Here is a 22,600-nt window from a genome sequence, read left to right on the forward strand (position 1 = left end):
CTTTAACAGAGAAGAACAGAGCATTCATCTCCAGAACTCCTAACAATCAGACATTAGACTACAGGTCCAAAATCACACCTGACTGAAGACCTTACACTTTACATTAACAGACATACTTGCTCTGCTTTCATCAGCTAACTGGAACACCTATTTCTAAGAGAGAAAAAAAAAAAAAGTGATTCAGGCATCAATAGGCCTTTCCACCCAACAGCGGCATGAAAACTCTCAGCTTTCAGGATGCTCTTGATTATCTTTTCAAGGAAGAGATAATCCAAGAATATTAAGTAAAGAATTGCAGTGCAATTGTGTTTGCCAACTGTGAGACACACCTGACAATTCCTACTATCCCTTGTCTAGACTTTATTAAAGTATTCAACATCCCACAGGCAATAAATATTATAAAGGCAGATACAGAGAAAACCAGTAGAAAAAGCACAAGGTGGACAAAAAGTTGGTTACAGAAACAGTCAGGTAAGAAAAAGATCAAGTTAAAGGGATGCTATTGGCAGACTTCACAAAAAGTTTTCTTACAAACCCACAACAATGTGAATTTCATTAATCACCTTGTACCACTAATGGTATCTTCCAGATGTGAGATACACCTATTGATGTACAGGATGACCATGGACATCCTTAAGAAGTAAGCCAAAGACAGAACAAAATTCAAGTATAAGAACATAAAATCATGCTTTTTGGAATGAAAAAGAAAAATAACACAATGACAAGGACTTGGGGGAGTTAGAAAGAAATTAATCAGAGAGTACTATGGCTGTCCTGATAATTATGAAAACCTAGTATGATACAGCTCAAGTAAGTTCAGCAGGAAAGCCAGGAAGACTCCTAAACGATTCAGCAATTCTAGAACAATATTCTACAGGGAAGAGTAAAAGCAGAGCAGGCTAAGACTGAGTTAGAAAAGTCAAGAACATTCCTGTTACATGGTGCCTGTGACACTGTGACTTAAGCAGCCCTAGTGGCTGCTTGGTTCCTGTTCATCCTCTCAGATTCAAAGAATCTCTGCTCAAGTATTTTGTAGACTTGTTAGTCTTCTCTTCCTATTTCCTTCAACGACTTTTTACCTTGAAAGCCCCAGATAAATGTCCCTTGGTTCAGGTTAGCTGGCAGCTGTGAGAATAAGCTTCCCCAGTTGTCCAGATCCACCAACACAATGTGAGTCATGGTACTCAGGTAGTCAAGATCAGGAAGTTCACCATCTTCAATGGGATAAAAAGAACATGCTTAAAGCTCACCTGGCTTTGTGGTCAACCAACATACATCAAAATAAGATATGCTTTTGAAAATTAACTTATTCTATTGCTCTACAAGCGAGAAGTTACAAAACATGATCATATTTAGTGACTGCATTGTTTTAAAAAAGTCAACTGAAGCTGTATTTAGTAATGCACAAATCTGACAAACAAAAGTAGAACCTACCTATGCGATGATGTAGAGCTAGACAGTTTTGTGGTAGGCACAGAAAGCTGTTGCCCTACACTGAGACATTTTAATAGTCCATTTAATAATCAGCTATGCGCCCCCTACTATGGCAAGTCTCTGTGACATTGAATTCCTTATACAGCAAAAAGTATATCTCTAAACATTTTGTGTGTTTTTATGCACATATCTAACACACATCAACCTTCTAATCAAAAGCGTTATGACACTAATTAAAAACACTTCCAATTTTTAAACACAAGGTACACCTTCAGCATGCTTAGAAGTGACATGAACTTCAAAAAAATGTGCATGCTCAAGGCAAAACACCTAATACATATTGAGAATATAAGTTCTCAGCTGAAATTTTTGCAAGCTAAGGGAACTGCAAAGATGGTGTTTATAATAGGACTGCCCACACAGAAAGCACTACTAGCCTCATAAATATTTATACATACAAATAAGGCAAATTTCTTTCAAATGTGTGTGTATTATAGGCCACTTTTACATCTCTAGGAGTTAGATCCCTATTTGGGATCTTTGATTGCCCTCTTCCTTTTAACACCTAGTCATGCTCCCAACTAATTTGAAAAATCAAATGTTTCAGTCCCAGGACTCCCACATCTGTCTACGTTTTGGTTCTTTAAAGACCTCATGCACATAGCATATAGCAAGAAATTATTGAGTCCAAGTTCTGGAAACTCAAATACTGAGAATTCAAAATGCAGCTTCGATAAATAACAAAACTAAATTCTGAGCCAATTTATAGACCGGATGTAGGCAGGTAATATGCTGACATTGAAACAAACTGTGTTAAGGACAAGAATATTTTTCTAATGTTAAAAAAATAAAATAAAATTTCTACAAACCTTCACCAGGTTCGTCAGAGTATGCAGAGTTCTCTTCTGTTTCTTTCTTTCCCTGTATCGGTCCCTGGAGAGGAGACAACTGTGGTCTTTCCTGAGTCTTGGATGGAGATGCTTCAGATTTTAGCTTGTGAGGTTTTCTGTCCACACAAGCCCCACTTGCTGTGAACTTGAATACTGTATTTTCTGATTCTGATGCAAGACTTGATAAATCAGGTTTCTGCAAGAAGCAGTGTTTCATGTGATAGTGCTGATGTGCACTCTGAAGATCATTGAAGTTTTTGTTGCATGCATCACATCTAACAACATACATCTCTTCCTTAGGTTTCAGTGATGTGTGACTGTTGAGATGACTGTTCAAATCAGCAAAATTCTGTGCAGTTGCAGAACAGAAGCAGCATCGAAACCATAAGTTTCCTTTTTGCAGCATGGCTTTCTGACAATTCACATAATCGTTCCTCCTGTTTATTCTGGAGACGTAAATTGTCCGGCAACCACAGGTTAAACGGTCTCCTTGCTCTGCTGGAAGGAAGTCCTCCTCTTTTTTTATTGATGTTTCCATCTCCTCAGGCACAAATGCATAGTCCACGCTATGAATCTCCTTATAATGGATTAGAAATTCTTCTTCTGTGTCAAAGAAGAGATTACCACAAAGACCACAGAAGTATTTAGTTTGTATCTCCTGGTTATGATGCTCTTTGAAGTGTCGCTGTAGCGTTCCTACTTTCCGAAAGTGATTTCTGCATATGCCACAGCAGTATCTGTGAAATGCATGGCTTTCTAAGGACATGCAATGTTGTTTAACATTCTCTTCAGATTCAAACATCTCCTCGCAAATGCGGCATTGCCATTTTCCCAGAATAGGGCTGTTTTCAGGGGAGAGTTCTATAGGACTAGGAATGCAGTCTGTTGTTTCACCTGCAGAAATGCACACTGTGTCAGAAGCAGATGGCATAGGTTCATCTTCTAGAGCTTCTTGTTCATAATAGTAACTATGTCCACCATGAAATTCAGTCACATGTCCCATAATATCCTCTTCTCTGAGATCTACAGAGCATGCTCTGCACCAGAGAAGAAAATTAGTCAAGTGTGCTCCCCCATGGAATCGGCTCATATGCAGGCGGATAATGCTCGAATTTTCAGCAAGCTTTCCACACACAGCACACTTGTGACAGATCCTATTTGCTGATAAAATGTGCTTTTCTACTGAATCTTCTGTAAAAAACTTTTGAAGGCATTCACAAAACCAGGCTTTTACTTTGCAAGCACTATCTTGACTTTGGCTTGCTACATGATCGTCATCTTTACCTTTTAGATCACTCTTCCGTTTTGAAGGAGTAGACTCCCTTTCACTGGTAGACTCATTTGAAGTCAAATGTCTTTTAAGCAGTGGTCTTGACCGATCCACAATATGGCACAAATGAGACTGATTTTTATTTTTTCCATTGACATGACAGAACATCAAGATGGATTCTTCCATTGTAGTAAGAACTTTAATGTTGTGTTGAGTGGTTTGCTTATGCTGGGTGATCTGATTCTCATCAGCAAACAGTTTATCACAGTTCTCACAGTGACCTTTTGTTTTAAATATCTCTGCAACTTGGGAGATGCTCTTCTCTGACAGCGCCACAGGCCCAGAATTATGACAACGTGTTCTATAATGGATTAAAAAACCAAAGAGGTTGCATCATAACCTGAAACATTTTTAAGCTTTCAGGTGTATTTTGGAATATTACTTAATAGCTACAGCAATGAGTGCGTGGAAATGGTGCTCTCTGTATACTTTAACTCAACTACTAACAGAAACATGCAACACCTATCTAGTCTCTGTACTTTAAAAAGAATTAGGTGCTAATTTCCAAAAGTAGCACTTAGATCGATGCTTACGTTGTGGACTCAGTACATTTGAGAAATTAAATGCTGCTAAATTAGAAATAGTGGAACACAGACTAAGTTCCACTGTTCTGTTACAGAAAGTAATAAAAAGGATATAGACATGGATCAGTATTCTACAGTGGATTGTGTATGGTAAGGCAGGGTAAAAGACATGGAAAGGAGGCAGTTGATCGTTTACTCAGGAAGTCTACATTCAGATGGTCTAGGTGCCCTGAAATCCACTAGCACCACTGAGAACACTTCTGCCTATCTGTTATCAAGCTATGGATGTTCACACTACAAAGACAGCTGTCTCTCACAAACCTGAAATGAGCTGTTAATTCCATATGTGAACGTAGTATCTGGCAGCAGGATATACACTTCACTTGGAAGGGGACCTCTTTGCACAGAGATATCAGAAGGTTCTTTGCATAGGATGGGAAAGGTAGAGGAAGGCCAGCCTTCATTTCATCTATAACACGGAATGGCAGAAAGTACAGCCACAGGTTAGAGTTCTTTCATAGTATTTCAGCACTCAGATGACAAAGTTACAGTTGTACTTATTTGTCACAGGGTTCAGAAAGCAAGTTACCATGTGTCAGCTGAATCAGTAATTGTGCAATGCAAGCTTTAAGTAAAACGGCATTAAATTTTTAAACTCATATCTGAATCTGTTTGCATCTTGCTCTTTTGTACTTGCTGACTGACTCTGCTTCCCTTTTCCTCCTTCTATAAGGTCAGGTCTGATATCTCTCTTAAGAAGGTCCTTATTGACCTTCCTCTCCATCTGTCATCACCTGTCTACTCTTACTAACACACACTTTTGTTTAAAGCCATAATTAAGCCATGTTTAAATTAAAGCCGTGTTTAAAGAAGTATCAATTCATTTAACAAGTTCCCCATGTACTGTGAACATCTTTCTCTCTCTCGCCCATCCTCAGTGGCAGTTCTTCTTAAATTTTCAGGTGCAGGACTTTATTATTCTGAGTAAATACTCTACATTAACTCCAGGTACCAGCAGAATAAAAGAATTTCTATTGACAAGAGAATGGGAAATGGCTTATTAACTGTATATTGCTGTTGTTGTTCTGCATCTTAGGAGGCAAATTCTCTTTGAATTTGCTGTTTAGTAAGATGCGACGATCAGCAGACAGTAATTTGAGGTTATGCCTTTCAACTAACTTCACTGCCAGATCTTACAGACCATATTGATTAATATTAATCAAGAGCTATCAATGCAAAGGAAAAAAAATGGGGAACATGCTTTTTTTTGTCCTGAGCTAAGCACTATCCATCTCTACAGAAGAAAACACTGTTTTGTGCTTTTAATCTTTCCAAAGCAATAGCTCACCAGTAATCTTTTTTTAAAGCTATAGCCTGATTTTAAAGGCATCTACAGTCAGCACATACAGAATTGATAACTTGTTTGAGAATAAGAGTAATTAGATTTACAATACATAAAAGAACTCAGAACCATGCAGCTGATTGCCACTTTCATGAAGATGGCAGTACTGACTTGACCTGCAGAAAGATTCCTTCAAAGCCCATCTTTACTATACACTTCCTGCAGCCAATCCGCAGAAGGGCAGAAGTACAAGATAGTTATGAAGATGAGATACAAACTATATCAATCCTTTTGGCCTTGTAGGATTGTCCTGAAAGCTACGCTAAAATATGGCAGGTTCTCAAATAAGAAGTCAACTCCATCTATATTTTATCTGCCTCAGTTTACCTAATGTTAAAGTAAATGCTTTAATGCTTATTGCTTACGTCAAAGTGAAAAAGTCAGTACAGATATGATTATTACCCTGTTTTCTAAGTAATGATCAGACAAATGCCTTCTGTGGAATCTAGTAAGTATGGTTCAGCATGTTACCAGCTCACAACATAACCAGTATTTTTGCCTTCAGCAGCAAAACAGCCAGTGCAAGGCATCAGGCCGGCAACACTGTTTCAGCTAAGCAGGCTAAATTTGCAATTATATGGAGAAGAAACTTTCACTGGTCTTTTCCGTCAGGAACGCCAAGGAAACCAACAAAATAGCCTCCAGCAGACAGTATGGCAAGGGGAAGGAACATCACAGCAGTCTGACTGAAAGAGAAATCATGTTTTCATTTGAGTTCCTATCAATATGTTATACGTAAACCTACTCAGGACAGCAGCTGCGCAGTCACTGGTGGATGAGAAGCCTCTATGAGGGACCTGACAGCATGAAGATAAAGGCAAGCATGCTTCCCATTACAGCAACTGTGATGGAGGAATCATTTCTACACAAAAATATGAATTTCAGAGAACCTCTTTTAAGGTCTTAAATCTGATAAATAGGTTTTCATTAAAAAAACAACTTTAAAACCTTAAGCTTTTTTACACAGCAGAGAAATTGAACTCACTTCATACCATAAGGATCAGTTATCAGAAGGAATGAAAAGCAGTACACCTAGTAGCAACATACCACTCAATTTAGAAACCTGGAGGAAGTGGTTCTTTCCTGACATATGCTGCAAGCATTCGTCTCTTTTGGTGAAAAGGAGGAAGCAGTTTGGGCATGCAAAACACTGAATATGCTGTGGAGGGAGATCTTTTTTATGCCCGTCATTTTCATTTAGCTGGAAGAAAAAAGGATCTAGTTAGGAAAAATTCTAAGCAGGAAACTAGTTCCAGTTCTTCTCATGTACTTTCCATTCCTCTCCCCATTCTGTGGTACTATTTTCACTTTTAGGTTTTCAGCTACCACATCTATGTTTATCTACAGTCTGCCACTATGCGCTACAGCTTGTGATGCACAAGGGACTGGCTAAACTGCCATTGTCAAACTCAGCTACTTATCCTTACTAAACCAGCAACTTTTCCATTCCCTTCTTGCACCACTGGGAGCAACCATCTTCCCCAGGAACTATGGGCGCCATCAATTCTTAGCTAGTACCTTTACCCCAGGCTCTCAGAAAAAGCTCCTCTGTCACTATAGCAGCTGTTTTTCCTCATTGGTTCTTCCCTAATTTTGTTAGCTTCCAACTTCTCAAAATGCTGCTCCTCAGAGTACTCTGAAAGGTCTGTGACTTTTACCAAAGTCAACTCCTTCCACCCCCTTTGCTTTCTACATCAACTTCAGATGTCTGCCTTCAGGGCAAAAAACCCTTTAATTTTGCTTCTGACATTTTTACTTACTCCTTTCTTATGTCACTCCAAGAATCTTCCTGATATGCTTATGCTTTATGCCACAGCTTTGCTTAGGATTATCTCCCCATCCTTCCACACCACAATAATCCCATTTTCTTGACTGCTGCAAAAGGCACTCCCTTTCTCAAACTTTTCTAACTCCTGCTAATGCCCCAGACACACCACAGGCACACAACTTTGAAGCAATGGAAAAAGAGCAGGGACAAACTATGACATGATCTTTCAAGCTTGTCAGGTATGACTACACATCAGGAGTTACTGCTACTAGCTAAAAGTAGCCTGATTTTCAGAGTATCTAAAGCTTCTGCTGACTTTAATGCAGCTTCTGAAGACGAGACAGGTACACAACAAAATTTGTTATTAAAACACTAAGCTTTGAAAATGCTATCCATTATCCAGTTCAATACCAGACTGCTTAAATAAAACCACTCAACCAGAAGATAACACCTGAGCATTTGTCATTGAACTGAGGTTTTACAGTGGTAAGTTATGAACAGAAGTTAAAAGAGTGGAGGAACAACAAAAAAAAAATCAAATACTATGAGCTTATATTTGAATCAAAACTCAAACGCTTTTCCCTTCTGTAAGCTAACTAGCGAGTAACAGCAAATACATACATCAGAGATTGGAAACAGAAGAAGTGGTTGCATCTGAATCACCCAAGTTACTTTTCTCATTCTGTTACCTCTCCCCGCCACCCCACCCCATCTCCTGGCTGCTGCTTCTCTTTACTGTCACTTGTTTCATCCTAACTCCTTGCCATTATCTATCATAGTTTTGGAGATGCAAAAAAAGGGAATACCTTTTGACAGCACCAATACGGGGACAAGAGGTTCAAGACAGAACTACAGTCCTCTCAAATGTGCACTGGAAAGTACAACCTAATGGTCAGATCTAATGGGATTACTGTCAGGATACACAAGGTGTTTGAAGCATAGCAGAATAAGAAAAGCTATCTCAAAAACTAAAAGAAAGGAGGGGAAAGAAAAAGGGTTAAATGGGGAAAATAAAGTCAGTGCATAATTATATGTCTTAAAAACCCTCTACTACATTCAGTCAGGCGAGTTACTTATCCTTACGATCTTGCCTTAGATAAAAGATGATCACTGTACTGCTGAGGGGTTGAAAACCTTTTGCAGCATATCACACAGGCAACAGCATTATTTGGGGGTCCATGCAATGTGACTGTTGGGTCACAAGGAGAATGATCAAACCTGGAGAGGAAGAAATAATTAATTACTCTCCTTTAAATAGTCAAAATGTTTTTTTTAATGGCGGGGGGAGAAGTCTTTTGAAGCTGTTGGATAAAAACCTACCACATCAACCTAAGCCATATTTCTCACCTCCCCTATTGTTATCAGTGGAAATACCCTGTACAGAGGTGATTCTCCCTGCTGCTCACCTGTTTTCATGACCCTTCGCAGAGGAATCATACTGTTTTGAAGACCAAGAGACCCAACAAAGCCTTGATTTCCTACGCAGGGATTTTTTTTAAAAAAATTATTTTTCCCTCCCTGCACTGGTTCTGGCTGGAACTGATCTTCTTTGTAGCAGCTTGTACAGTGCGTGTTTTGGATGCATGAACAACAGTGTTGATAGCACAGGGATGTTTGAGCTATTGCTGAGCAGTGCTCGCACAATGTCAAGGCCTTCTCTGTTTTTCAGACTGCCCTGCCACTGAGTAGGCTGCAGGTAGGCAAGAGGCTGGAAGGGGACACAGCTGGAACAGCTGACTAAGGGGATATCCCGTACCATACGACATCATGCTCAGCAATAAAAGCTCAGTGAAGGAGGAGGAAGGGGGGATGTTTGGAGTGATGAGGTTTGTCTTCCCAAGTAACTGTTACATGTAATAAAGTCCTCCTCAGTGATGTGAATTCCTGATTTTGCTGTGCTTGTGTGCATGACTTTTGCTTTACTTAAACTGTTTTTATCTCAGCCCAAAGGTTCCTCATTTTCACCCTTCCACTTCTCTTCTCCATCCCACTGCAGTGACTGAGCAGCTGTGTGGGGCTCAGCTGCCTACCAGGGTTAACCCCACACCCCTCTCTCAACTTCTCTCCTTACCATCTTCCCCATGACACGTTCACTAGTTAAAAAGCAGTATATTTGGGAATTGACGCCAGACACAGTGCGTGCTGACTGGCAAGGATCAGCTACGAACAGATGTCTGGCCTATAGCTCTTGGTCCTCTTATCTTTTGTTAGAAGCATTTTTTTTTAATCTTACCATCAAGTTATATATGTTAGCCTTTTGCTTTTTCAAGTTTGGATTTAGATATAACAGAACTGAAGAACAGAAACCTTGATGCTCAAAAACCCCAGATATTAAAAAAAGCTCAACAAGAGGAAGAAGTAAATTCTGAATGACAAAAAACCCAAACAACACCCCCCCCCCCCCCCCAAACAACCAACCAGGAAGTTAATCATATCATCCATGTAAAATCTATACCATATTAATCTGCTCTCCAGATGCAATTTTGTGACTAGACTTGACACTGATGTCCTAAGTTCAAGCATATTCTTTCATTATTATTTCTTGCACTACATACTTACCTTTGAAGGTGACCTAGGAGAAGATGCCCATTATCAAACTCCCTGTTGCAATGCATCACAGGACAAGATATGGGACTCCTGTTGACTTGCACCTGACCTGCTCTCTTATAAAACCCCCTTTTTCCACTGTTAATGGTGCCTGGCTTAAGACCTGTGTTATAAAACAAAGAACTTTACCAGAATCAGAATTACAAAGACTTAAGCAAACAGAATAACACACAAGCCCCAAAGCATTTAAAAATAAAGTTATATTGATTCTTAAAAGCAAGCTAACAATGCACTGTAACTCAATCCTACCACGTTAAGTCTGCTCTTTCACTTGAAGAATCTGTCTCTTCAATCCCCAGTATGATTACTTTTCAAACACTTTGACACCTTTCCTCCAGGCACTATTTTAAATTGATTGAACTTCCTGAAGTTATACTTACTTATGTAGACATTTTCCTGAGCAACAGTTCAACAGTAGTATTTTTCCTTCCAGCAATTTTGCTTTGAAAAGTAGTTAATATTGCCTTAGTGTTTTTCAGACTTTGTATATTACATTTTATAAGAAGCAAAACATTAGAAGAATAGCTTTTATGGTAATAAGTGTTTAAGAACTTTTAAATGCCACACAAGATACTATTATAAGATCTGATTATGCATAAGAGGCACTTGCAAGCTCAATGTCAGTACTGCTCAATACAATTATTGCATGTTTATTCTGCAATACAGGACTTCAAAAAAAAACTTACCACTGAAACAGAGTTTCATATTCCTACCTGGCATTTTTAACCACTGGTCCACACATAATCTTGCAGCTTCCGTGTCACTGCGCTCCCGAATAAATTCTAGTTCTTGCAACCCATGAGCATATTGGGAATCAACTTTCTCCTGAAGGGAAAAACATATCAGGCAAGGTGATGATTAAATTTAAAATAAATTCAAGATTAAAGTACATATACTAAAACTTACAGGTGGGTCTCTGAAAACCTAAGAAAAAACCTCACAAAAACCTAAGGGAGGGGATTAAAAAAATATTAAAAAAATCTTACAATGTGACTGACCTCTGTATAATAATACAGATGGAATGTAACAGCAATAAAAAAATTTAAAAGTAGTACTAATTTTTGTACCCTAAATAAAAGCTACAGCTTATGTCAATTAATTTTTTCTGCACCCACTGAAGTTTCTGAAGCATGTACGTAACGAGGTCTTCAAAATTACAAGATTATAAAAAGAAGCAAATAATATTTTTTTTAAAAAAGGCAACAGAAAATGGTTATTGAAAACAGAGTTTCACTACCAAGGCAAAAAAATAAATAATAAAAGCAGTTTTGCTTTGAAAAGTAATTTTAAATCTGCAGACTGCATTACCTGATGAGTGAGGAATATTTACCTGCCCAGCAGGAAAATATCCATCATTAACAAAAGAAGTTTTTAGCCTTCATTCTCAAATTACTTTAAAAGCTACACAGCTAGCTCTGACTTCACTTTACAGTTGAAAAACCGTATGTGGAGACATTAACAGATTGACAAATCCTAACTGGAAGAGGCAGGAGATGGATGTAGGTCTCTGGACTTCAAGGCTACCTTGGACTGTATCTAACTGCCTTTTGCATTACAGTTGCATAGTCTATTGCAGACTATAACAAGCTGTAACTATAGTACAATTATGTGACTTGCTGTCCAGGTCCTGCTGATAGGAGCCCTACCTTTCAGCCAACTGACTGCACCTCCGACTTCATAATAAAAATTAAAAAATCCATGCCTTTCAAATGGCTGCACAATACAATTAATAGGATTCAACTTTAAAGTTATGCTTTATACACAGAAAATTTTATCCCATTATAAAACATCACCTAATACAGAGATCTAATGTGGCAAACCATTTCCCAAAAATCTCAGACAAAAGCAGGTAGATAATTAGGTTTGCCGCATGGTGGCTTGTGAAAAATTATTTTTCAATTATTTAACCAGAATAATTGATGCTAAGATCCCTCTGCTATATATACAAACAAGAGAACAAGTTTTTGCCATTAGCTTGCATGAAGGTTTTGTGGGGTTTGTTTTGTTTTGTTTTGTTTATTTAGGAACTGTAATAAAACTAGCAAGTTGATTGGTTAGAAGCCACTGGAGAGATAAAGTCCATATTATGTTTCAAAAAATGGCCCAGAAGCAAAAATCTCTAGTTGCTAGACCCAGGTCTGGCTTACCAATGTTTTTATTTACTTAGCAATGGAAACAAACACACTCGTGACTACAAGCCCTGTATTACGCAATTCTATTGAAACAATCTGTGTCCAATACCTTAAAGGCTTTGTTTTTCTCTTCTTTTTGCTGTTTCTCTACTTCAACATGGCGTGCCAGACGATCCAAGGTTGACGTAACTCGTTCTTTCTGATAGTCAATATGATCTTTACGCTTAGTATTTCTCTACAATTGAAGAGTTAAACTTTTATTTGGTAATTGTTAAGTGACAGGCACTACTACATTGAATAGTGCCCAAGCATCAGGACATAATTCAGTGCAGATATTCCGATCCCAAGTTCCATGATCTACCTTGCCAGCTTTCTTTTCCTATTTACCAGCATCTGTAACTTTGGTTAAAAAAACCCAAACAAAACAACCCCTACCCCCTACATATTCAAGGCAATTCAACACAAACATTACCCTCAAAGCAGTAAAAGGAACATGGATGATTGTACTGGGCATCCTGGAAGTCTCTAGCAAATTAAAAACTAAGTAAATTCTTTTAAGTAGGTAAAGAAAATCCCTAAAGACTTCAAAGCCAACATGCAGCCCACCTGAAGAACCGAGAACTGATACCATTCCAGCTCTAAGACAACGTTAACCAGTATGTTCAGAAAGGCAAGTCATCAGCTTTTTCTAGCATTAAGGATAGCCATATACTGCAGTTTGCTCCTGCTACATCATGAGCTCTAGCAGTCACCACTGTGGAGTGAGCCTGTGCATGTACAGAAGACCCACCTTTCCTTAAGAACCAGGTTTATTACATACATCCTCTACTTCAACACTTGAAAACAGAAGTCAAGAGATGGCCACTGCTGCCAAAAACAACTCTAGTAGAGTCATTCTCAGTCACTGTCCTTCTCAAAGGCCCCGAAGGCCCAATAAGCTTGGGGGATACATGAACTGACCCGCCTGCTTCCAACCCATGCATTCTTAGGATAGATTATGAAGAATGAGGCTGAGTTAAGACCAGGTTGTCATCAGAATAAGGCCCTTCAACATACAAACTGCTCCTAAAAAGTTATTTTAGAAGGAAAAGGCCTGTGAGTAGGCCAGATACATTTGCAGGCTACAGACTGGACACACTGACTTCTGACATCACTTGTAAAGTGACATTTTTCTTCAACACACTTGCTAAAGCCACCTAAAGTAAAATAAAAGTTCAAGTCCATTTCAAGAAGGCAAAAAACCAGCTCTAAAAAAAAAATTAAAAAAAAAAAATCACGTGTGGCATTCTTGTCTTCCAGTCAACAGTATGGAAAAAATCAAAAAGTTTATTTATTTACTTGTTAAAAATACCTCTAACAAGTTTTTTGAAAAGTAACTGATGGGGAAAAAAAAATACACAAAGGAGACTAATTTTACTAAACTGAAAAGTCCCAAAATACATTATAACACTCACATGAACGTAAGAACTGCTGTTAGGTTCTCATCCTCACTACTGACAAGATCGATGCATTCAAGTACAGGTCTTAAAGGTCCTTCCTGGAAAAAAAGTGTTAAAACACAAACACAAGCATTAATTCCTCAAGAGATAAAAAGTTGCAGGTATTACAAGCACATTGTCAGCATTAGCAATACCTGAAGGAGAATTCTGCCAATTTTTCAAGAGGGTGCAGTAATGAAATTCATGTATAGCAACTTTTCCACTTAGACTTAATGCACAAAACTGGTAAAAATATGTAAATAAATAAGTATTCACAAATAATTAAAATACAACCTAACATATATCTATGAACTATAAATTTCTATCAACTAGAAAAGAAGTCAAATTTAACAGTCTTGCCTTGCTTAATAACCTTATATTCTTCACCTTCTCAAAGAACTTAGATCTACATTTTAGAGACACTCAGCTTGCACCATGAATTCAATGGTAATAGGGTAGCAGGCTGTTACTAAGAAAGGAACAACATTAGATTTCAATAAGCAATGCTAAATTGTTTTTAGGTTGTTTTTCAGGGTTTGTTTTGGTTTTGTTTGTTTGTCTTTAAAAGACAAAAATTAAATTCCAACTCCAAAAGTGTGGTGAGTTGAGCTTGCCTAGATGCCAGGTGTCTACCAAGCCACTCTATCAGGCCCCTCCTCGGCAGGATACAGAGGGCAGAAAATAATAGGGGGGAAAAAACCTCTTCACTGGCCAGGATAAAGGCAGTTTAATAAAATCTCTCTCCACAATGCCCCTCCTCTGCAAGTCTCCTCCTTACAATGTCTTACGGCTCTAGTACTGTTCTTTGTCTTCTGCAACCATCTTAACAGTTTAAGCCTTGGTTTTAATTTCTGTGAATGCTGTCTCTTGCTTTCCTGATCTGAGTACCTTCAGAAACTTCATGTAGATGGTCTGGGACCTCAATGACCTACTAGTCTAAGCAGTACCAACATCTGGTGATTTACATGCCTTCGTATGCCTCTGTTCTTTCATTCTCTCTGGTGCTCGTGCATGTGTGCGTGCATGTGTGTGTATTCCCATTCACTCTCCATTCCTAACAATTTCAACATTTCTACTACAAGCTTCTGGTAGACAGCAGAGTGTTAGCACAAGCATGAAAAAGCAAATGGAGAAAAAAAAAAAAATCAGTCAGCAATACAAACTAAGCACAAAGGTCGTAAGTTTTTTAAAGAAGATGTACAAAGTTACATCTCTTGCTCCATCCATATTCACTGCAACAGTAGTCTTCAGTTTTTAGAGGTGAAAAAAGAAGCACTATGTCCACATAATCCGATGTCATGCAACCCCCCCCCCACTCCATCATGCTACATTATCACATGCCAACTAAGTGATCAGTATAATTAACATAAAACTGGATAAGTAAGTCTACATACACCAAACAATATTCCTAGCTACCTTAACTCACACATGACCATGTATGTATGTACACATCTTCAATAACAGGCAAAGTTAACTAAAATCTCCACATACCATAAAAAGTTTCCTATCCAAATTGTGAAAGTTATTATATATTCTCAAAGTATATAAACCAAAACCGAAGAGAGTTTAAGTTTTGGGGGGGGGGGGGGTTTGGTGGTGGGTGGTGGTGGGGTGGGCATGTGTGTGTGTTGTGCGGGTGGTGGTGCTGGGAGCGTTGGTTGTTTTTTTGAGCCTGTACATGCAATGCCATCTACACTGTAAGACAGTTTTTGCCTGAACTGCAGTATCAGCCATTTGTCTGGCAATATTTCTGGCAGATACCACAGAGCTCCTATGTACTCCAAAGGTATTATTTATTTGTTCGAAAGTTAAGTTTTCCAGGCAAAAGAAGGACTTACAATAATCTGTGGACTGAGTTCTTGAAGAGGTGCAGTACTATGTCCACCTTCTCTGCCATGTATTTGGCAGTGTTCTCAATATCTTAACAACCAACCAACTAGGATAGGCTAGGAAGATTTATTGCCTGATGAGCAGTAGTGAACAGCAGCATGCAATTCTCTCTGCTGCCCTTACTGCATCTCATTCTTTACACTCTTCCAGCTTTCAAGGCTGTAAAGCTGTTCAGCTGGCCGGGCATAAAGAGTCCTTATTATCTCACTGGGGAGGAAAAAGCATGAGAACTTGGACAGATGACAAGAACTTACATGAATCAAGCTACAGGCCTCAAACTACCCCAAAATACTACTTCAATTTTTATGATTAAATAAAGATACCATATCTTAAGATATGAAATCTTAAAAAAACCAAAACATGACAGATTTGCTTTTGTAGAAACTGACCTCTATAAATGTGTGAGAAATTTAATCTTTACATTAAACAACAGGTGTTAGCAAGTAACTGTTCAAAGACACAGACCACCTGACTGTCCAATCAGTTCAATAATGCCTTTTGAAATGTTCAACTGATCCTAACAGCTGTAGCTTCTTCAAATTTTCCTTCTTTCTGTTTTACTTACTCCCTAAGTTCAGCAACTAATTACAAGTTAGAAAATTGACAGCTGAAAAGCGGAGTAACTTCCTTTCAAGCCCAGGAAGTTCTAGTGACCAGAACAGTAAAGTTCAGTTTAACAGAAGTAAAATGATGCTTATTTAAATTTTTTTTACATACATGAAACTTCTTTTTTTCCTTCCAAATTCTGTGCCTCTTACTACACAATTAGTGTACCACTTTTTGGGTTGCATTCCGACCTGAACACAAATGCAATATGTTAATTATTTACAACGATTCCTCAAAGATATACATCCTTGTTTTCCACAAAAATAAAATGGGGGCAAAAAAAGACCCCAAAAAACCAACCACAAACCACCACACTATCTACCTATATATGCTCCTCAATAATAATGCAAGTCCCAAACATAACATTTATTTAGACTAGTTTGTGCTTCATTGGTTGGTAGTTTAAACTTTAGATAAGACTAAAAACAAATACTGAAATTAAGAGTGTAAGAATTACACAGATCCTGGGTCTGATCAAGAACTCATCTGTGCTACAAAAGACTGTTTTGAGAAAGTGTAAGAGTTGGGGAAAACAGTATAAACCTATCCCAACCATATCCACTCAGTAACTGCTTAAGTCAATATGAGAAACTTCCATTGAAAGCCACCATTAAGTGTCACAACACTGGTTTGGATCCATCCCAGCTGAATGCCATTAACATAGAAAAGACTCCAAATACTGCTTCGAAAGAGACACTGACTTAAGCATGGGCTCATCCTGACAGCAGTGCTCCTCTCTGCCAAAAGGTGTTGATAACAAAATGAAAGCAGAAGTTCAAAGCCTTTTTATTCAGTGGCCTATGATACAAATCACCCTTATGCAGGGAGACTTGAGTCTAGGAACGCTCTCCCCTTTAAACACACACAGAGGCCTTCTGAGAATTTCATGCAAGCCATAACTTCGGATGGACTTTCTGCATTTTAGTTTGATTGACAAAGCAGTGCCAGGTGAAACATACCCTTTTTCCAGGAAGAGAAAGCAGCTATTGCTAGCAAACATTTCCAATTAATAGTACGGTACCACGTGGAGGGTAAGTTCCAACAGCAAGAAATTATCTTTGCTCTGTTGAGGTGAGCCCCACGCTGAATGCTGAGAAACTTTACTTCATTTTTTCCAACTGGTTAAACTAAATAGTAACGTAATGTGAAGACAGTGCCAACCCTGAGGTTTCAATCACTGTAGAAGAGTTATGAAGAAGAGGATCAGTTAGCTTCACCCAACTCCTTGTATCTCCCCACAAGACCAACACCACCAGCTAAAAAGTATCTTGCCACACATGAGCCTGAGATTACAGAAGAAACAACGTGGACAAGCACTGAACAAACAACTGAAAGTTATGGCCTCTCTAGCTGACTCTACTGGCATACTCGGCACCCAGAAAGCCAATCCTTGGTACTAAGATATGCTCAGTCTTCACATCTTATAAGCATATCTCTCACATTCAACAACGCCCCCCTACGCTCTACTTCTCAATTAATTCTTCAAACAACCTTTGAAAGCCACCCTTCTCACCAACAAACAGCCACACTACTGAGCAACAAGCCAATGGCTAATCACAGCTGTTTCGGTTAACAGAAGAATTTCTATGTTTTGATCAATAGAAAATTAAATTTTGAGTCTCCAGGCAGCTGTGGTGTCTCTGCTGTTAGTCATAGCTTTGGTTGAAAGCGTTAAATCAACAAAACTAATTTCACTATGCTATGCAAAATACCAACTGTAAGAGTTAATATAATCTGTTTATTTGGTGGCTGGTGAAGGTGAAGCCTCATATTCATGTCCAAGGGCAGTTTCTTCTCAAGGACTTCTGTGAAGCTCATTTTTACTGCCTCCATAAGTTTTCTCAAAAAGTCCTAAACTGTGGTCTCACTTTCTTCCCCTCCCTCATTTGATCAACCTTTGGGTAACCAGGCCTAGGTAACAGATACCTAGTCCGCTCATACATCACCTCAGGATTTTTGTTTGTTTGTTCAGTTTTTAGTTTTACATGTATTCAGACCAAACACCCAGTTTACTTAAAAAGCACAACTAAACTTTTGCATAATTATACACACACTAGCACACGAAGCATGAAACTAGCGTTCAATATATGTGACAACAGACTTAACACATCTTTGACAAAATAATCATGTGAGCATAATAGCGTATACACATGTCATACAGTAATTATGATGGAACAATCTTACATGAAAATAAATTTTAAAAGTCTGTTAAGTTGTACTATTTGCGGTCTACATTTTTGCCCCAGCAGATTTCCAGCTTCAAGACTGCTGAGTAACTGACCAACATTGTGAACCAACACGCACCTCAAAAGTTCTTATTTCTATGACATAGCAAGTACAAAAATCCAAGTCCCCAGCTGGCTTAGGTTCTGAACAAAAACAAAAGTCCTGCTTTGGAGATGCTTTGTAACACCTCTACAACTGTATTCTGTTCCTGCTGTGATGTAACTGAAAGCCAGCAGACAGAAACACTTGAGTCTGTACAGCTAATATTTAACACCTCAGGGGGAAAGAAAACAAAACACTTAAATGTAAATCACTTCATTTTTGCTATATCCCCAGACCTTTGTAGAAACTCAGAACTGCAACTGGTTTTAATGAATCATTTTTTCGGTTCCCAAAATAGGCCAGAAGTCCTCTTCAGGTTTGAAATAAAAACAAACATTCATTGGTAAGAAATTAAGCGGCTGCTCCAACTCTTCCAGCACAAAAAGGGGCTGCATCTTTGTAGCCATAACATTGTAACAAGGAAAAGCTACAAAGTATATGAAGTATGTTTGTTTTTGCTGGATCTCAAACTATTTAATAAGCCAGAGCCTATGAAGAATGTTTTCATTTGAATTCAGATATTTGAAATAAATAATCACCTGTAGTGAAGAAAACTTGGCATAAATGTAACATTGTATCAGAAAATGAAAGTTATTTTTAAATACATAGATCTTCAATTTTCCAGCTAAGTTTTATTTTGGATGCATAATATTTATATGTACTTAACAAATGTTTACAGAAAACAAACAAGGACCCTTAGCATTGCTTGCCATTGTAACACAACAGGAGTCAGGAAGTATTTAAACACTATAAAACTATACACGTGGGACCTCAAAGTCATAGAGTAACAAAGGTAGGAAGAGCCCCTGCCTAGGAAAGTCAACAATCTTATCAGGAATAACTTTTATGTTTTGCAGGAGCAGCATAGTGATGAGCCTTACTTATCTTTGAAGAAATTAGTCAGAAAAAAATATGAACGGATAGAGACCATTAAAAAAAGCGCCAAAAATAATTCAGGAATCCAATGCTTTCAGTGCAGACTGGCAACTTGAATATCTGTCTACTTAAGTGCTACAGAGCCCATTAAACTTGTGAATCTTTTCACTCTTGCCTTATTCTTCCCAAGGAAACAGAACGGGGGACAGACTATCCTAGGAATAATGGCTTGCATTGTAGATAATATTCTATTTTTCTGCTGATATGCAAAATTTATTATTTAATGATTTTAACTGGACAAAAGTATGCTGTAATGCAGAATTAAAAGGTGGGAAATTATGGAAGAACAGTTCTGAGTTTCCTGAATGAGGGCGAATATGACTGTAGCAGCAGGAACTGCTTTTGCTCCATCAAAAGAGGACTTTTTGTCATAGTCCTACAGTAAGAATCCAAACACCAAGTGATTGAAATGGGGAAGAAAAAAAAAACCCAAGCAAAAAGCACCTCAAAACAAACAAACAACACCCCCCCCCCCAGCTTTCAAGAAAAACACACAGATCGCATGGCCTACAACTATTCGTTTACTATCAGAATAAGCATAGGTTGAGATACCCAAGTAGCTTCCCTAATTCACTTTATATGGTACCACCTGATGCACTGGGTCCTCAGGACATGCAGAAAATAGTACTGGGATGGTCAGGTAGCATTCCTGCATAACATTTATGAAGCATATATACTTTATTCCATTAACATCAGTGGGACTATTAATGAAGCAAAATGCTATGCAACATGATTACCAGAAAAGTAATCTACAGTGATTTCTCATATACCTCATCAATCACTGTAATCCTCCACTCACCTGCTGGGATACTCAAGTCTCTATTCTCTCCATAGGACCAAATGGTATCACCATATACGCTTCCAAAGAAAGGGCAGATAAACTTTTAAAATAAACTTGTGATCTTCCACAAAGATTCACAAATTAAATTATCTTAAAATCCCAAAGTAATGCTTTCCATCAAAAAATAATCAAGATCGTCAACACAGTAGACAAAGATCTCCTCCTATTTTATTGGGCTACCAAGAGCATATTTACTACAACAAGCAGTGTGTTTCCAGCACAAGATCTACTTACTCCAACGAACTCAATCTCATCTTCACTTTCAGAAGCTGGCAATTTACTCTTCTGGATGTTGACAGCGCTATGAGACTCCATTATCTAGATAGAAACAAACCAAAACATGCTTCATCGTTTTATTTTGTAAGTTTTACCTATAGAGCATTTTCCATTTTATGCCTACTTTGGCTTTACAGCCTACCTGCACCCAGCAAGCTTCCCTATCATTCACTGACAATCATCAGTAACACCAGAATAAGCGACAACAATTTTGACTTCAATCACGCTAAGGTATTTTCCCAAATACCCAAAACGCGGCCTGATGTACGAGGCACCCCAGGACCCGCACTCCCGCAGCAGCCGCAGCTACTGGGGTGAAGTGAGAGGCTGCAGCCCGAGAGCCCCAGGCCGGCACCGGAGCAGAGCCCCAGCCTAACGGCGCTGCGGGGCCGCTGCGGCACCGGTTCTACCGACAGGCGCGGGGCGAGCCCAGGCGCAGTTAGCCGCGACAGGTATTGTTGACGCTTTTGGCCGCTTTAGGACCGCAGCAGAGCAAGGAGGCTGAGCTCCTCGCTTCAGAACAAGCACCGTCCTGCCGAAGGGAAGGTACCCGTGAGCGGCGCGGAGCCGCAGCCCGCCCGACGGCCGCCCCGGCGGCACCCACCGCCCGGCGTTGCTGACTCACGTTTCTCTACGGGCACGGACACCCCCGCCCCACGGCTGAGCGCCGCAAGGCCGCCCCGCCGCCACAGCTCCGGGTGGGCGGCGGGTGAAGAAGCGGCGGCGGCCGCGCCGGGCGCCGGCCCCTGGGCCCCAGCGCCCCGCGGGGTCTGGGTCGCTAAGCGACGGCCCCGCGCCCCTCACAACGCCCGGCCCCGCTCGGCCCGCCGCCACCAGCACCTGAGAGCAGAGCAAGGCCCCGACCCGGCGCGCCGCCGCTTCCTCTTCAGCTCGGGGGCGGCAGGAAAGGGAGAGGTAGGGCGACAGCGCGGCACGGCTTGCTGGGATTTGTAGTTGCCGCCCGCTTTGCCTCCCTCCCCCTCCTCTTCCCCCATGGCAGGTGCCGGCGCTACCATGCCAACGCCATGGCGCAAGCCCCCCGCAGCCGCCTTTGGAGGCTCTTTCCTTCAATAACTTCCTGCCTGCCCTCTTCCGCCTTCAGGCGGGTTGTGTGGAGCTCCTGCTGAAGGGAGGAAAACCCACACGCCGCTTCCGGGGGAGGAGGAGGGTGGCGGCCATTGGGGCTGACGGCGGAGCGGGAAGGAAGGCGGGAAAATGGCCCCCGCGGGCCCGGCCGTTAGCGCAGCGCTGAGGCGGCGGGCGGCTGGGCGCTGCCTTGGCGGCGCTGGGCGTTCGCTGCCGCTTTTCGGTGCATCTCGCTGCCTGCTCATCCCGCCCAGGCATCCGCGGCGTGTCCGTGAGGATCCGACGGGAGAGGGGCCGAGGGCCTTGGCGAAGTCCGGGTGTTGCCCCGTAGGCGGGTTCGTTACCCGCTGCGCAGCGCCAGCGCACACACCGAGCCGGGGTATTCCTTATTCTAATGGTTTGCGCAAAGCAGGGAGTTAGGTGGTAACCCACAAACTCCCAGTTCCCGGACTGTCAAAACTTTACACTGTTTATACGGTTTAGCATACAAAGGCAGCCTTCATCGGTTACAAATTGCCCAACTTGATTACTTAGTATTCCTCTTCCCATTTGTCAAATAATCATCTCGGTTGTCACGTTAATTAGTTCGCATGCTCAGTCTCAAATAATTTTGGGTCTGGGGGATTCCCAGGGTCACCATCTCCCCCTGCTGGAACTACTTTTCCTCTAGTTTTGCTGAGCTCATTGGCCGTGATGAGCTCCCTTTGCAAAAAGTTACTTTTCTGAACAAAAGGATTTGCCACTGCAACATACAAAGTGCTTGTAACCTGAACTAACCCTGAACAACTCATTCCCGCCAACTGTCTTAAAGTCAAACCGCCAACACCACATTCAGTGCCATCAGTCACCCAATATCACAGACAGATGATGCCCATTGCTCTCCCGTCATCTAGCAGGCCAATCACTTTATCATAGAAGTTTATCCAGTTGGTTAAGCGTGACCTCCCTTTGATAACTCCATACTGACGTCTCCTGGTGATTTTCTTTAACTGAAGTGTCTGGAAACAGTTGCCAGGATTAGCTGCCCCATCACTGTCCCAACGATCAGGGTGAGGCTGACCAGCCTATAGCT

General features: G+C 40.3%; 1 protein-coding gene across 1 annotated transcript in view; it reads right to left on the reverse strand.

The window, feature by feature from the left end:
- The window catches only part of ZNF451 (zinc finger protein 451), a 38,774-nt gene extending 17,531 nt beyond the window's left edge, over positions 1–21,243 (reverse strand). Inside the window, 12 exon segments of the mRNA XM_055714030.1 lie at positions 1,080–1,214; positions 2,304–3,955; positions 4,500–4,647; positions 6,628–6,781; positions 8,440–8,566; positions 9,908–10,058; positions 10,669–10,780; positions 12,197–12,322; positions 13,542–13,570; positions 13,573–13,624; positions 20,401–20,484; positions 21,068–21,243. Coding sequence (XP_055570005.1) covers positions 1,080–1,214; positions 2,304–3,955; positions 4,500–4,647; positions 6,628–6,781; positions 8,440–8,566; positions 9,908–10,058; positions 10,669–10,780; positions 12,197–12,322; positions 13,542–13,570; positions 13,573–13,624; positions 20,401–20,481 — 2,767 coding nt within the window. The 5' untranslated portion in view covers positions 20,482–20,484; positions 21,068–21,243.
- Positions 21,244–22,600: the final 1,357 nt, after the last annotated feature.

Source organism: Falco cherrug, chromosome 6, assembly GCF_023634085.1.
Source record: "Falco cherrug isolate bFalChe1 chromosome 6, bFalChe1.pri, whole genome shotgun sequence".
Lineage (NCBI taxonomy): Eukaryota > Metazoa > Chordata > Aves > Falconiformes > Falconidae > Falco > Falco cherrug.